At 46.1% G+C, this 16,155-nt stretch overlaps 1 protein-coding gene across 1 annotated transcript in view; it reads right to left on the bottom strand.

The window, feature by feature from the left end:
• LOC129847037 (DNA topoisomerase 3-alpha-like) overlaps positions 1-15,196 on the bottom strand; it is a gene marked incomplete at its 5' end in the record, with an annotated part of 35,573 nt that extends 20,377 nt beyond the window's left edge. The window contains 4 exons of the mRNA XM_055914813.1: positions 6,676-6,886; positions 9,464-9,546; positions 9,640-9,714; positions 15,113-15,196. Coding sequence (XP_055770788.1) covers positions 6,676-6,886; positions 9,464-9,546; positions 9,640-9,714; positions 15,113-15,196 — 453 coding nt within the window. The remainder of the gene's footprint in view (positions 1-6,675; positions 6,887-9,463; positions 9,547-9,639; positions 9,715-15,112) is intronic.
• Positions 15,197-16,155: the final 959 nt, after the last annotated feature.

Raw genomic sequence — 16,155 nt, 5'->3', positions numbered from 1 at the left:
AATCTAGCCAGGATAGTCCACTCAGTAACACTAACCGATCTAGCCAGGATAGTCCACTCAGTAACACTAACCACTGTTTTACAGATCTAGCCAGGATAGTCCACTCAGTAACACTAACCACTGTTTTACAGATCTAGCCAGGATAGTCCACTCAGTAACACTAACCGATCTAGCCAGGATAGTCCACTCAGTAACACTAACCGATCTAGCCAGGATAGTCCACTCAGTAACACTAACCGATCTAGCCAGGATAGTCCACTCAGTAACACTAACCACTGTTTTACAGATCTAGCCAGGATAGTCCACTCAGTAACACTAACCACTGTTTTACAGATCTAGCCAGGATAGTCCACTCAGTAACACTAACCACTGTTTTACAGATCTAGCCAGGATAGTCCACTCAGTAACACTAACTACTGTTTTACAGATCTAGCCAGGATAGTCCACTCAGTAACACTAACCACTGTTTTACAGATCTAGCCAGGATAGTCCACTCAGTAACACTAACCGATCTAGCCAGGATAGTCCACTCAGTAACACTAACCGATCTAGCCAGGATAGTCCACTCAGTAACACTAACCACTGTTTTAAAGATCTAGCCAGGATAATCCCCTCAGTAACACTAACTGATCTAGCCAGGATAGTCCACTCAGTAACACTAACCGATCTAGCCAGGATAGTCCACTCAGTAACACTAACCACTGTTTTAAAGATCTAGCCAGGATAATCCCCTCAGTAACACTAACTGATCTAGCCAGGATAGTCCACTCAGTAACACTAACCGATCTAGCCAGGATAGTCCACTCAGTAACACTAACCGATCTAGCCAGGATAGTCCACTCAGTAACACTAACCACTGTTTTACAGATCTAGCCAGGATAGTCCACTCACTGTTGGTGTACTTGGTGTACATACAGTTGAAGTCGGAAGTTTACATACACTTAGGTTGGAATCATTAAAACTCGTTTTTCAACCACTCCATACATTTCTTGTCAACAAACTATAGTTTTGTCAAGTCGGTTAGGACATCTACTTTGTGCATGACACAAGTCATTTTTCCAACAACTGTTTACAGACAGATTATTTAACTTATAATTCACTTGTATCACAATTCCAGTGGGTCAGAGGTTACATACACTAAGTTGACTTTAAACTCAGTGCCTCTTTGCTTGACATCATGGGAAAATCAAAAGAAATCAGCCAAGACCACAGAAAAATAATTACAGACCTCAACAAGTCTGGTTCATCCTTGGGAGCAATTTCCAAACGCCTGAAGGTACCACGTTCATCTGTACAAACAATAGTACGCAAGTAAAAATGTCACATCTGCTCCTGCTACGCCCTCTGGTGCTCATCCGGTGTCTTCTTGACCTGCAGTGACTCCCCCTGTACTCTCTCTCTCTCTCCCTCTCTGTGTGATTGTGTGGTTGGAGACAGGTGTGCTGGAGTCAGAGCAGATCCCTACCAGCTGCAACCTGTTCCATAATCAAGACCTCTACAAATACTCAGATCCTGTTGCTCTGCTGTGCTTGTTTCCCTGCCTCACACCGTTTTGTCCTCTCATTGCAGTTACCGCTCTGTCTCTGGTTCCTGTCTCCTGTTCCACATCTCACCACCACCACCTTGGATTCCCCCTCAGGACCTGTTCTACTCAGCCAACTCCAACCTCAGTCTCCACATCTCACCACCACTACCTTGGATTCCCCCTCAGGACCTGTTCTACTCAGCCAACTCCAACCTCAGTCTCCACATCTCACCACCACCACCTTGGATTCCCCTCAGGACCTGTTCTACTCAGCCAACTCCAACCTCAGTCTCCACATCTCACCACCACTACCTTGGATTCCCCTCAGGACCTGTTCTACTCAGCCAACTCCAACCTCAGTCTCCACATCTCACCACCACTACCTTGGATTCCCCTCAGGACCTGTTCTACTCAGCCAACTCCAACCTCAGTCTCCACATCTCACCACCACTACCTTGGATTCCCCCTCAGGACCTGTTCTACTCAGCCAACTCCAACCTCAGTCTCCACATCTCACCACCACTACCTTGGATTCCTCTCAGGACCTGTTCTACTCAGCCAACTCCAACATCAGTCTCCACATCTCACCACCACTACCTTGGATTCCCCTCAGGACCTGTTCTACTCAGCCAACTCCAACATCAGTCTCCACATCTCACCACCACTACCTTGGATTCCTCTCAGGACCTGTTCTACTCAGCCAACTCCAACATCAGTCTCCACATCTCACCACCACTACCTTGGATTCCTCTCAGGACCTGTTCTACTCAGCCAACTCCAACCTCAGTCTCCACATCTCACCACCACTACCTTGGATTCCTCTCAGGACCTGTTCTACTCAGCCAACTCCAACCTCAGTCTCCACATCTCACCACCATCTTGGATCCCCCTAGGACCTGTTCTACTCAGCCAACTCCAACCTCAGTCTCCACATCTCACCACCACTACCTTGGATTCCTCTCAGGACCTGTTCTACTCAGCCAACTCCAACATCAGTCTCCACATCTCACCACCACTACCTTGGATTCCCCCTCAGGACCTGTTCTACTCAGCCAACTCCAACCTCAGTCTCCACATCTCACCACCACTACCTTGGATTCCTCTCAGGACCTGTTCTACTCAGCCAACTCCAACCTCACTCTCCACTTCGGGGTTTTTCTGCAACTCATCTGAGCTACCCTGGTTCTGTACTCCACATCTCACCACCACTACCTTGGATTCCCCTCAGGACCTGTTCTACTCAGCCAACTCCAACCTCACTCTCCACTTCGGGGTTTTTCTGCAACTCATCTGAGCTACCCTGGTTCTGTACTCCACATCTCTCTGTGTACAATAAACATTTTGGTTCATTCATCCCTGCTTCCTCTTCTGAGTCCGCTCTTGGGTTCCCCCGTTTCGCTCCGCGTAACAATAAACACCATGGGACCACGCAGCCGTCATACCGCTCAGGAAGGAGACGCGTTCTGTCTCCTAGAGATGAACGTACTTTGGTGCGAAAAGTGCAAATCAATCCCAGAACTACAGCAAAGGACCTTGTGAAGATGCTGGAGGAAACGGGTACAAAAGTATCTATATCCACAGTAAAACGAGTCCTATATCGACCTAACCTGAAAGGCCGCTCAGCAAGGAAGAAGCCACTGCTCCAAAACCGCCATAAAAAAGCCAGACTACGGTTTGCAACTGCACATGGGGACAAAGATCGTACTTTTTGGAGAAATTATGTGGATATATTGAAGCAACATCTCAAGACATCAGTCAGGAAGTTAAAGCTTGGTCGCAAATGGGTCTTCCAAATGGACAATGACCCCAAGCATACTTCCAAAGTTGTGGCAAAATGGCTTAAGGACAACAAAGTCAAGGTATTGGAGTGGCCATCACAAAGCCCTGACCTCAATCCCATAGAACATTTGTGGGCAGAACTGAAAAAGCGTGTGCGAGCAAGGAGGCCTACAAACCTGACTCAGTTACACCAGCTCTGTCAGGAGGAATGGGCCAAAATTCACCCAACTTATTGTGGGAAGCTTGTGGAAGGCTACCCGAAACGTTTGACCCAAGTTAAACAATTTAAAGGCCATGCTACCAAATACTAATTGAGTGTATGTAAACTTCTGACCCACTGGGAATACGGTGAAAGAAATAAAAGCTGAAATAAATCATTCTCTCTACTATTATTCTGACATTTCACATTCTTTAAATAAAGTGGGGATCCTAACTGACCTAAAACAGAGAATTTGTACTAGGATTAAATGTCAGGAATTGTGAAAAACTGAGTTTAAATGTATTTGGCTAAGGTGTATGTAAACTTCCAACTTCAACTGTGTGTATATATATATATATATACCTGTAGTGTGTTGGTGTACTTGGTGTATATATATATATATACCTGTAGTGTGTTGGTGTACTTGGTATATATATATATACACCTGTAGTGTGCTGGTGTACTTGGTGTATATATATACCTGTAGTGTGTTGGTGTACTTGGTGTATATATATATACCTGTAGAGTGCTGGTGTACTTGGTGTATATATATATATACCTGTAGTGTGTTGGTGTACTTGGTGTATATATATATATACCTGTAGTGTGTTGGTGTACTTGGTGTATATATATACCTGTAGTGTGTTGGTGCACTTGGTGTATATATATATATACCTGTAGAGTGCTGGTGTACTTGGTGTATATATATATATACCTGTAGTGTGTTGGTGTACTTGGTGTATATATATATCTGTAGTGTGTTGGTGTACTTGGTGTATATATATATATATACCTGTAGTGTGTTGGTGTACTTCGTGTATATATATATACCTGTAGAGTGCTGGTGTACTTGGTGTATATATATACCTGTAGTGTGTTGGTGTACTTGGTGTATATATATATATACATGTAGTGTGTTGGTGTACTTGGTGTATATATATATATATATATATATATATACCTGTAGAGTGCTGGTGTACTTGGTGTATATATATATATACCTGTAGTGTGTTGGTGTACTTGGTGTGTATATATATATATATACCTGTAGAGGGCTGGTGTACTTGGTGTATATATATACCTGTAGAGTGCTGGTGTACTTGATGGGGTGTATAGGGGGATGAGCCTGATCTGTCTTGGTGTATATATATACCTGTAGAGTGCTGGTGTACTTGGTGTATATATATATATATACCTGTAGTGTGTTGGTGTACTTGGTGTATATATATATATATACCTGTAGTGTGTTGGTGTACTTGGTGTATATATATATATATACCTGTAGAGTGTTGGTGTACTTGGTGTATATATATACATGTAGTGTGTTGGTGTACTTGGTGTGTATATATACATGTAGTGTGTTGGTGTACTTGGTGTGTATATATATATATACCTGTAGTGTGTTGGTGTACTTGGTGTATATATATATATACCTGTAGAGTGCTGGTGTACTTGGTGTATATATATATATACCTGTAGTGTGTTGGTGTACTTGGTGTATATATATACCTGTAGTGTGTTGGTGTACTTGGTGTATATATATATATACCTGTAGTGTGTTGGTGTACTTGGTGTATATATATATATATACCTGTAGTGTGCTGGTGTACTTGGTGTATATATATATATACCTGTAGTGTGTTGGTGTACTTGGTGTATATATATATATATACCTGTAGTGTGCTGGTGTACTTGGTGTATATATATATATACCTGTAGTGTGTTGGTGTACTTGGTGTATATATATATATATACCTGTAGTGTGCTGGTGTACTTGGTGTATATATATATATATACCTGTAGAGTGTTGGTGTACTTGGTGTATATATATATATATACCTGTAGTGTGCTGGTGTACTTGGTGTATATATATATATACCTGTAGTGTGTTGGTGTACTTGGTGTATATATATATATATACCTGTAGTGTGCTGGTGTACTTGGTGTATATATATATATATACCTGTAGAGTGTTGGTGTACTTGGTGTATATATATATATACCTGTAGTGTGTTGGTGTACTTGGTGTATATATATATATACCTGTAGAGTGTTGGTGTACTTGGTGTATATATATATATACCTGTAGTGTGTTGGTGTACTTGGTGTATATATATACATGTAGTGTGCTGGTGTACTTGGTGTATATATATACCTGTAGAGTGTTGGTGTACTTGGTGTATATATATATATACATGTAGTGTGTTGGTGTATATATATATACCTGTAGTGTGTTGGTGTACTTGGTGTATATATATATATATATACCTGTAGAGTGCTGGTGTACTTGGTGTATATATATATATACCTGTAGAGTGCTGGTGTACTTGGTGTATATATATACCTGTAGAGTGTTGGTGTACTTGGTGTATATATATATATATACCTGTAGAGTGCTGGTGTACTTGGTGTATATATATACCTGTAGAGTGTTGGTGTACTTGGTGTATATATATACCTGTAGTGTGTTGGTGTACTTGGTGTATATATATATATATACCTGTAGAGTGCTGGTGTACTTGGTGTATATATATACCTGTAGAGTGTTGGTGTACTTGGTGTATATATATACCTGTAGAGTGTTGGTGTACTTGGTGTATATATATATATATATATACCTGTAGAGTGCTGGTGTACTTGGTGTATATATATATATATACCTGTAGTGTGTTGGTGTACTTGGTGTATATATATATATATATATACCTGTAGAGTGCTGGTGTACTTGGTGTATATATATATATATACCTGTAGTGTGTTGGTGTACTTGGTGTATATATATATCTGTAGTGTGTTGGTGTACTTGGTGTATATATATATATATACCTGTAGAGTGTTGGTGTACTTGGTGTATATATATATATACCTGTAGAGTGCTGGTGTACTTGGTGTATATATATACCTGTAGTGTGTTGGTGTACTTGGTGTATATATATATATACATGTAGTGTGTTGGTGTACTTGGTGTATATATATATATACATGTAGTGTGTTGGTGTACTTGGTGTATATATATATATACCTGTAGAGTGCTGGTGTACTTGGTGTATATATATACCTGTAGAGTGCTGGTGTACTTGGTGTATATATATACCTGTAGTGTGTTGGTGTACTTGGTGTATATATATATATATACCTGTAGAGTGCTGGTGTACTTGGTGTATATATATACCTGTAGAGTGCTGGTGTACTTGATGGGGTGTATAGGGGGGTGAGCCTGATCTGTCTTGGTGCCCTGCCGTGGGTTGGGTCCCCCTGGCTGCTCCATCACTCCCCTAGCGAAGGCCCCCCAGGAGGGGCTGTGTGTCTGATGCTCCACCAGGGGGCCCAGGGCCAGGTCCTTAGGGAACAGGTTGGTCTCTGTACGCGGATAACTGATTAACCTAAACACACACACAGAGATAAACATTATCAATCACTATCACACATCTCTACAACTGATGAACATACAAGTATATACACAGGCATCCTGGGACGCCCAGGTTTCACTCTCCTAGTTTCCAAAAGCCTGGGGAACTAGTTAACAGAAAGATTATAAAAGCCTGGGGAACTTGTTAACAGAAAGATGATTAAAAGCCTGGGGAACTTGTTAACAGAAAGATGATTAAAAGCCTGGGGAACTTATTAACAGAAGGATGATTAAAAGCATGGGGAACTTGTTAACAGAAAGATGATTAAAAGCCTGGGGAACTTGTTAACAGAAAGATGATTAAAAGCCTGGGGAACTTGTTAACAGAAAGATGATTAAAAGCCTGGGGAACTTGTTAACAGAAAGATGATTAAAAGCCTGGGGAACTTGTTAACAGAAAGATGATTAAAAGCCTGGGGAACTTGTTAACAGAAAGATGATTAAAAGCCTGGGGAACTTGTTAACAGAAAGATGATTAAAAGCCTGGGGAACTTGTTAACAGAAAGATGATTAAAAGCCTGGGGAACTTATTAACAGAAAGATGATTAAAAGCCTGGGGAACTTGTTAACAGAAAGATGATTAAAAGCCTGGGGAACTAGTTAACAGAAAGATGATTAAAAGCCTGGGGAACTAGTTAACAGAAAGATTATAAAAGCCTGGGGAACCTATTAACAGAAAGATGATTAAAAGCCTGGGGAACTTGTTAACAGAAAGATGATTAAAAGCCTGGGGAACTTGTTAACAGAAAGATTATAAAAGCCTGGGGAACCTATTAACAGAAAGATGATTAAAAGCCTGGGGAACTTGTTAACAGAAAGATTATAAAAGCCTGGGGAACTTGTTAACAGAAAGATGATTAAAAGCCTGGGGAACTTGTTAACAGAAAGATGATTAAAAGCCTGGGGACCTAGTTAACAGAAAGATGATTAAAAGCATGGGGAACTTGTTAACAGAAAGATGATTAAAAGCCTGGGGAACTTGTTAACAGAAAGATGATTAAAAGCCTGGGAAACTTATTAACAGAAAGATGATTAAAAGCCTGGGGAACTTGTTAACAGAAAGATGATTAAAAGCCTGGGGAACTTGTTAACAGAAAGATGTATAAAAAGATACATAAGTTACTGCCACTTTTTTTAATCCTACCGTATTGACCAAGTGGCAGTAGCTTACCAGCGTACCAGCGCTGAATGCCAGCTCTCCCATTCAAATGCACTATCCTGCGACACTAACGTCCCCTAGACCTGCGACACTAACGTCCCCTAGACCTGCGACACTAACGTCCCCTAGACCTGCGACACTAACGTCCTCCGGACTTGCGACACTAACGTCCTCCGGACTTGCGACACTAACGTCCTCCGGACTTGCGACACTAACGTCCTCCGGACTTGCGACACTAACGTCCTCCGGACTTGCGACACTAACGTCCTCCGGACTTGCGACACTAACGTCCTCCGGACTTGCGACACTAACGTCCTCCGGACCTGCGACACTAACGTCCTCCGGACCTGCGACACTAACGTCCTCCGGACCTGCGACACTAACGTCCTCCGGACCTGCGACACTAACGTCCTCCGGACTTGCGACACTAACGTCCTCCGGACCTGCGACACTAACGTCCTCCGGACCTGCGACACTAGCGTCCTCCGGACCTGCGACACTAGCGTCCTCCGGACCTGCGACACTAACGTCCTCCGGACCTGCGACACTAACGTCATCCAGACTTGTGTAGTGAGTAGAGCTTAAGGGCTAGGGGAGTAGGGTTTATGGAGTATGGTCTAGGGAGTAGGGAGTAGGGTCTAGGGCTTAGGGAGTAGGGTCTAGGGAGTAGGGCCTAGGGAAGAGGGTCTAGGGAGGAGGGTCTAGGGAGGAGGGACTAGGGTTTTGGGTCTAAGGTTTAGGGAGTAGAGACTAGGGAAAACTACTCCCTGTAGGGACTAGGGAAAACCCTCACCCCTGTGTGTAGTGAGTGAGTAGGGTCTAGGGTTTAGTGAGTAGGGTCTAGGGTTTAGGGAGTAGGGACTAGGGTTTAGGGAGTAGGGTCTAGGGTTTAGGGAGTAGGGACTAGGGTTTAAGGAGTAGGGACTAGGGTTTAGGGAGTAGGGACTAGGGTTTAGGGAGTAGGGTCTAGGGTTTAGGGAGTAGGGACTAGGGTTTAGGGAGTAGGGTCTAGGGTTTAGGGACTAGGGTTTAAGGAGTAGGGACTAGGGTTTAGGGAGTAGGGTTTAGGGAGTAGGGACTAGGGTTTGGGAGAAGGGACTAGGGTTTAGGGTCTAAGGTTTAGGGAGTAGGGACTAAGGTTTAGGGAGTAGGGACTAGGGTTTAGGGTCTAAGGTTTAGGGAGTAGGGACTAAGGTTTAGGGAGTAGGGACTAGGGTTTAGGGAGTAGGGACTAGGGTTTAGGGAGGAGGGACTACGGTTTAGGGACTAGGGTTTAGGGACTAGGGAAAACCCTCACCCCTGTGTGTAGTGAGTAGTGTCTAGGGTTTAGAGAGTAGGGTTTAGGGTCTAGGGTTTAGAGACTAGGGTTTAGGGACTAGGGAAAACCCTCACCCCTGTGTGTAAAGTTTCTCAGCGATCTTCATGGTCTCTTTGGCGCCGATTCTCAACTTCCTGGAAACCAGCTTCTCCATTTCCTATTGGACCAGACAACAACACAGGCAGACCATTGGTCAATAGACAGAAAGTGAGTGTGTGTGTATATATTAATATGTGGCGTGTGTCCTCACCACTGTGTCCAGGGGCAGCGGCCTCCACTTGCTTTTGGGTTTACTGGTTACCGAGGTGACGGTTGCTATGGGATCCTAGGAATTCAGGTCATTACATCATCATCATCATCACTGTAGCAGTTAGATTAGTATTTAATAGAGTCAGAAACATTTTCAAAAATCACCATCAAAATCTGTCAACTTAAGCGGACACGCGGGGCTGCAAGTTCTGAGGGAGCGTGTAACTGGCATGCTGACTGTAGGAATGTCCACCAGAGCTGTTAAATGTTCATTTCTCTACCATAAGCCGCCTCTAAACGTCATTTTAGAGAGTTTGGTAGTACGTCAGACCCCCCCTCCTGCCTCCATACAGACAGACAGACCCCCCCTCCTACCTCCATACAGACAGACAGACCCCCCCTCCTACCTCCATACAGACAGACAGACCCCCCCTCCTACCTCCATACAGACAGACAGACCCCCCCCTCCTACCTCCATACAGACAGACAGACCCCCCCTCCTACCTCCATACAGACAGACCCCCCCTCCTACCTCCATACAGACAGACAGACCCCCCCTCCTGCCTCCATACAGACAGACAGACCCCCCCTCCTACCTCCATACAGACAGACAGACCCCCCCTCCTACCTCCATACAGACAGACAGACCCCCCTCCTACCTCCATACAGACAGACACCCCTCCTACCTCCATACAGATCTGGTAGAGTACTAGACAGACACCCCTCCTACCTCCATACAGATCTGGTAGAGTACTAGACAGACAGACACCCCTCCTACCTCCATACAGATCTGGTAGAGTACTAGACAGACAGACACCCCTCCTACCTCCATACAGATCTGGTAGACCACTAGACAGACACCCCTCCTACCTCCATACAGATCTGGTAGAGTACTAGACAGACAGACACCCCTCCTACCTCCATACAGATCTGGTAGAGTACTAGACAGACACCCCTCCTACCTCCATACAGATCTGGTAGAGTACTAGACAGACACCCCTCCTACCTCCATACAGATCTGGTAGAGTACTAGACAGACAGACACCCCTCCTACCTCCATACAGATCTGGTAGAGTACTAGACAGACACCCCTCCTACCTCCATACAGATCTGGTAGAGTACTAGACAGACACCCCTCCTACCTCCATACAGATCTGGTAGACCACTAGACAGACACCCCTCCTACCTCCATACAGATCTGGTAGAGTACTAGACAGACAGACACCCCTCCTACCTCCATACAGATCTGGTAGAGTACTAGACAGACACCCCTCCTACCTCCATACAGATCTGGTAGAGTACTAGACAGACAGACACCCCTCCTACCTCCATACAGATCTGGTAGACCACTAGACAGACACCCCTCCTACCTCCATACAGATCTGGTAGACCACTAGACAGACAGACACCCCTCCTACCTCCATACAGATCTGGTAGAGTACTAGACAGACAGACACCCCTCCTACCTCCATACAGATCTGGTAGAGTACTAGACAGACAGACACCCCTCCTACCTCCATACAGATCTGGTAGAGTACTAGACAGACAGACACCCCTCCTACCTCCATACAGATCTGGTAGAGTACTAGACAGACACCCCTCCTACCTCCATACAGATCTGGTAGAGTACTAGACAGACACCCCTCCTACCTCCATACAGATCTGGTAGAGTACTAGACAGACAGACACCCCTCCTACCTCCATACAGATCTGGTAGACCACTAGACAGACAGACACCCCTCCTACCTCCATACAGATCTGGTAGACCACTAGACAGACAGACACCCCTCCTACCTCCATACAGATCTGGTAGAGTACTAGACAGACACCCCACCTACCTCCATACAGATCTGGTAGACCACTAGACAGACAGACACCCCTCCTACCTCCATACAGATCTGGTAGAGTACTAGACAGACAGACACCCCTCCTACCTCCATACAGATCTGGTAGAGTACTAGACAGACAGACACCCCTCCTACCTCCATACAGATCTGGTAGAGCACTAGACAGACAGACACCCCTCCTACCTCCATACAGATCTGGTAGACCACTAGACAGACAGACACCCCTCCTACCTCCATACAGATCTGGTAGAGTACTAGACAGACACCCCTCCTACCTCCATACAGATCTGGTAGACCACTAGACAGACAGACACCCCTCCTACCTCCATACAGATCTGGTAGAGTACTAGACAGACAGACACCCCTCCTACCTCCATACAGATCTGGTAGAGTACTAGACAGACAGACACCCCTCCTACCTCCATACAGATCTGGTAGAGTACTAGACAGACACCCCTCCTACCTCCATACAGATCTGGTAGACCACTAGACAGACACCCCTCCTACCTCCATACAGATCTGGTAGAGTACTAGACAGACAGACACCCCTCCTACCTCCATACAGATCTGGTAGAGTACTAGACAGACACCCCTCCTACCTCCATACAGATCTGGTAGAGTACTAGACAGACACCCCTCCTACCTCCATACAGATCTGGTAGAGTACTAGACAGACAGACACCCCTCCTACCTCCATACAGATCTGGTAGAGTACTAGACAGACACCCCTCCTACCTCCATACAGATCTGGTAGACCACTAGACAGACAGACACCCCTCCTACCTCCATACAGATCTGGTAGACCACTAGACAGACACCCCTCCTACCTCCATACAGATCTGGTAGACCACTAGACAGACAGACACCCCTCCTACCTCCATACAGATCTGGTAGAGTACTAGACAGACAGACACCCCTCCTACCTCCATACAGATCTGGTAGAGTACTAGACAGACAGACACCCCTCCTACCTCCATACAGATCTGGTAGAGTACTAGACAGACAGACACCCCTCCTACCTCCATACAGATCTGGTAGAGTACTAGACAGACACCCCTCCTACCTCCATACAGATCTGGTAGACCACTAGACAGACACCCCTCCTACCTCCATACAGATCTGGTAGAGTACTAGACAGACAGACACCCCTCCTACCTCCATACAGATCTGGTAGAGTACTAGACAGACACCCCTCCTACCTCCATACAGATCTGGTAGAGTACTAGACAGACAGACACCCCTCCTACATCCATACAGATCTGGTAGAGTACTAGACAGACAGACACCCCTCCTACCTCCATACAGATCTGGTAGAGTACTAGACAGACAGACACCCCTCCTACCTCCATACAGATCTGGTAGAGTACTAGACAGACACCCCTCCTACCTCCATACAGATCTGGTAGAGTACTAGACAGACACCCCTCCTACCTCCATACAGATCTGGTAGACCACTAGACAGACACCCCTCCTACCTCCATACAGATCTGGTAGAGTACTAGACAGACAGACACCCCTCCTACCTCCATACAGATCTGGTAGACCACTAGACAGACAGACACCCCTCCTACCTCCATACAGATCTGGTAGAGTACTAGACAGACACCCCTCCTACCTCCATACAGATCTGGTAGACCACTAGACAGACAGACACCCCTCCTACCTCCATACAGATCTGGTAGAGTACTAGACAGACACCCCTCCTACCTCCATACAGATCTGGTAGAGTACTAGACAGACAGACACCCCTCCTACCTCCATACAGATCTGGTAGACCACTAGACAGACAGACACCCCTCCTACCTCCATACAGATCTGGTAGAGTACTAGACAGACAGACACCCCTCCTACCTCCATACAGATCTGGTAGAGTACTAGACAGACAGACACCCCTCCTACCTCCATACAGATCTGGTAGAGTACTAGACAGACAGACACCCCTCCTACCTCCATACAGATCTGGTAGACCACTAGACAGACAGACACCCCTCCTACCTCCATACAGATCTGGTAGAGCACTAGACAGACACCCCTCCTACCTCCATACAGATCTGGTAGACCACTAGACAGACACCCCTCCTACCTCCATACAGATCTGGTAGAGCACTAGACAGACACCCCTCCTACCTCCATACAGATCTGGTAGACCACTAGACAGACAGACACCCCTCCTACCTCCATACAGATCTGGTAGAGTACTAGACAGACACCCCTCCTACCTCCATACAGATCTGGTAGAGTACTAGACAGACAGACACCCCTCCTACCTCCATACAGATCTGGTAGAGTACTAGACAGACACCCCTCCTACCTCCATACAGATCTGGTAGAGTACTAGACAGACAGACAGACACCCCTCCTACCTCCATACAGATCTGGTAGACCACTAGACAGACAGACACCCCTCCTACCTCCATACAGATCTGGTAGACCACTAGACAGACACCCCTCCTACCTCCATACAGATCTGGTAGAGTACTAGACAGACAGACACCCCTCCTACCTCCATACAGATCTGGTAGAGCACTAGACAGACACCCCTCCTACCTCCATACAGATCTGGTAGAGTACTAGACAGACAGACACCCCTCCTACCTCCATACAGATCTGGTAGAGTACTAGACAGACAGACACCCCTCCTACATCCATACAGATCTGGTAGAGTACTAGACAGACAGACACCCCTCCTACCTCCATACAGATCTGGTAGAGTACTAGACAGACACCCCTCCTACCTCCATACAGATCTGGTAGAGTACTAGACAGACAGACACCCCTCCTACCTCCATACAGATCTGGTAGAGTACTAGACAGACAGACACCCCTCCTACCTCCATACAGATCTGGTAGAGTACTAGACAGACACCCCTCCTACCTCCATACAGATCTGGTAGACCACTAGACAGACAGACACCCCTCCTACCTCCATACAGATCTGGTAGAGTACTAGACAGACACCCCTCCTACCTCCATACAGATCTGGTAGAGTACTAGACAGACAGACACCCCTCCTACCTCCATACAGATCTGGTAGAGTACTAGACAGACAGACACCCCTCCTACCTCCATACAGATCTGGTAGAGTACTAGACAGACAGACACCCCTCCTACCTCCATACAGATCTGGTAGAGTACTAGACAGACAGACACCCCTCCTACCTCCATACAGATCTGGTAGAGTACTAGACAGACACCCCTCCTACCTCCATACAGATCTGGTAGAGTACTAGACAGACAGACACCCCTCCTACCTCCATACAGATCTGGTAGAGTACTAGACAGACACCCCTCCTACCTCCATACAGATCTGGTAGACCACTAGACAGACAGACACCCCTCCTACCTCCATACAGATCTGGTAGAGTACTAGACAGACAGACACCCCTCCTACCTCCATACAGATCTGGTAGAGTACTAGACAGACACCCCTCCTACCTCCATACAGATCTGGTAGACCACTAGACAGACAGACACCCCTCCTACCTCCATACAGATCTGGTAGACCACTAGACAGACAGACACCCCTCCTACCTCCATACAGATCTGGTAGAGTACTAGACAGACAGACACCCCTCCTACCTCCATACAGATCTGGTAGAGTACTAGACAGACAGACACCCCTCCTACCTCCATACAGATCTGGTAGAGTACTAGACAGGCACCCCTCCTACCTCCATACAGATCTGGTAGAGTACTAGACAGACAGACAGACAGACACCCCACCTACCTCCATACAGATCTGGTAGAGTACTAGACAGACACCCCTCCTACCTCCATACAGATCTGGTAGAGTACTAGACAGACAGACACCCCTCCTACCTCCATACAGATCTGGTAGAGTACTAGACAGACAGACACCCCTCCTACCTCCATACAGATCTGGTAGAGTACTAGACAGACACCCCTCCTACCTCCATACAGATCTGGTAGAGTACTAGACAGACACCCCTCCTACCTCCATACAGATCTGGTAGAGTACTAGACAGACAGACACCCCTCCTACCTCCATACAGATCTGGTAGAGTACTAGACAGACAGACACCCCTCCTACCTCCATACAGATCTGGTAGAGTACTAGACAGACACCCCTCCTACCTCCATACAGATCTGGTAGAGTACTAGACAGACAGACACCCCTCCTACCTCCATACAGATCTGGTAGAGTACTAGACAGACAGACACCCCTCCTACCTCCATACAGATCTGGTAGACCACTAGACAGACACCCCTCCTACCTCCATACAGATCTGGTAGACCACTAGACAGACAGACACCCCTCCTACCTCCATACAGATCTGGTAGAGTACTAGACAGACACCCCTCCTACCTCCATACAGATCTGGTAGAGTACTAGACAGACAGACACCCCTCCTACCTCCATACAGATCTGGTAGAGTACTAGACAGACAGACACCCCTCCTACCTCCATACAGATCTGGTAGAGTACTAGACAGACAGACACCCCTCCTACCTCCATACAGATCTGGTAGAGTACTAGACAGACAGACACCCCTCCTACCTCCATACAGATCTGGTAGAGCACTAGACAGACAGACACCCCTCCTACCTCCATACAGATCTGGTAGAGCACTAGACAGACACCCCTCCTACCTCCATACAGATCTGGTAGACCACTAGACAGACAGACACCCCTCCTACCTCCATACAGA

The sequence above is a fragment of the Salvelinus fontinalis genome, unplaced genomic scaffold, assembly GCF_029448725.1.
Source record: "Salvelinus fontinalis isolate EN_2023a unplaced genomic scaffold, ASM2944872v1 scaffold_0681, whole genome shotgun sequence".
NCBI lineage: Eukaryota > Metazoa > Chordata > Actinopteri > Salmoniformes > Salmonidae > Salvelinus > Salvelinus fontinalis.
Note: the sequence above shows the minus strand (reverse complement) of the source record. Positions and strands in the feature narration are given on the sequence as shown.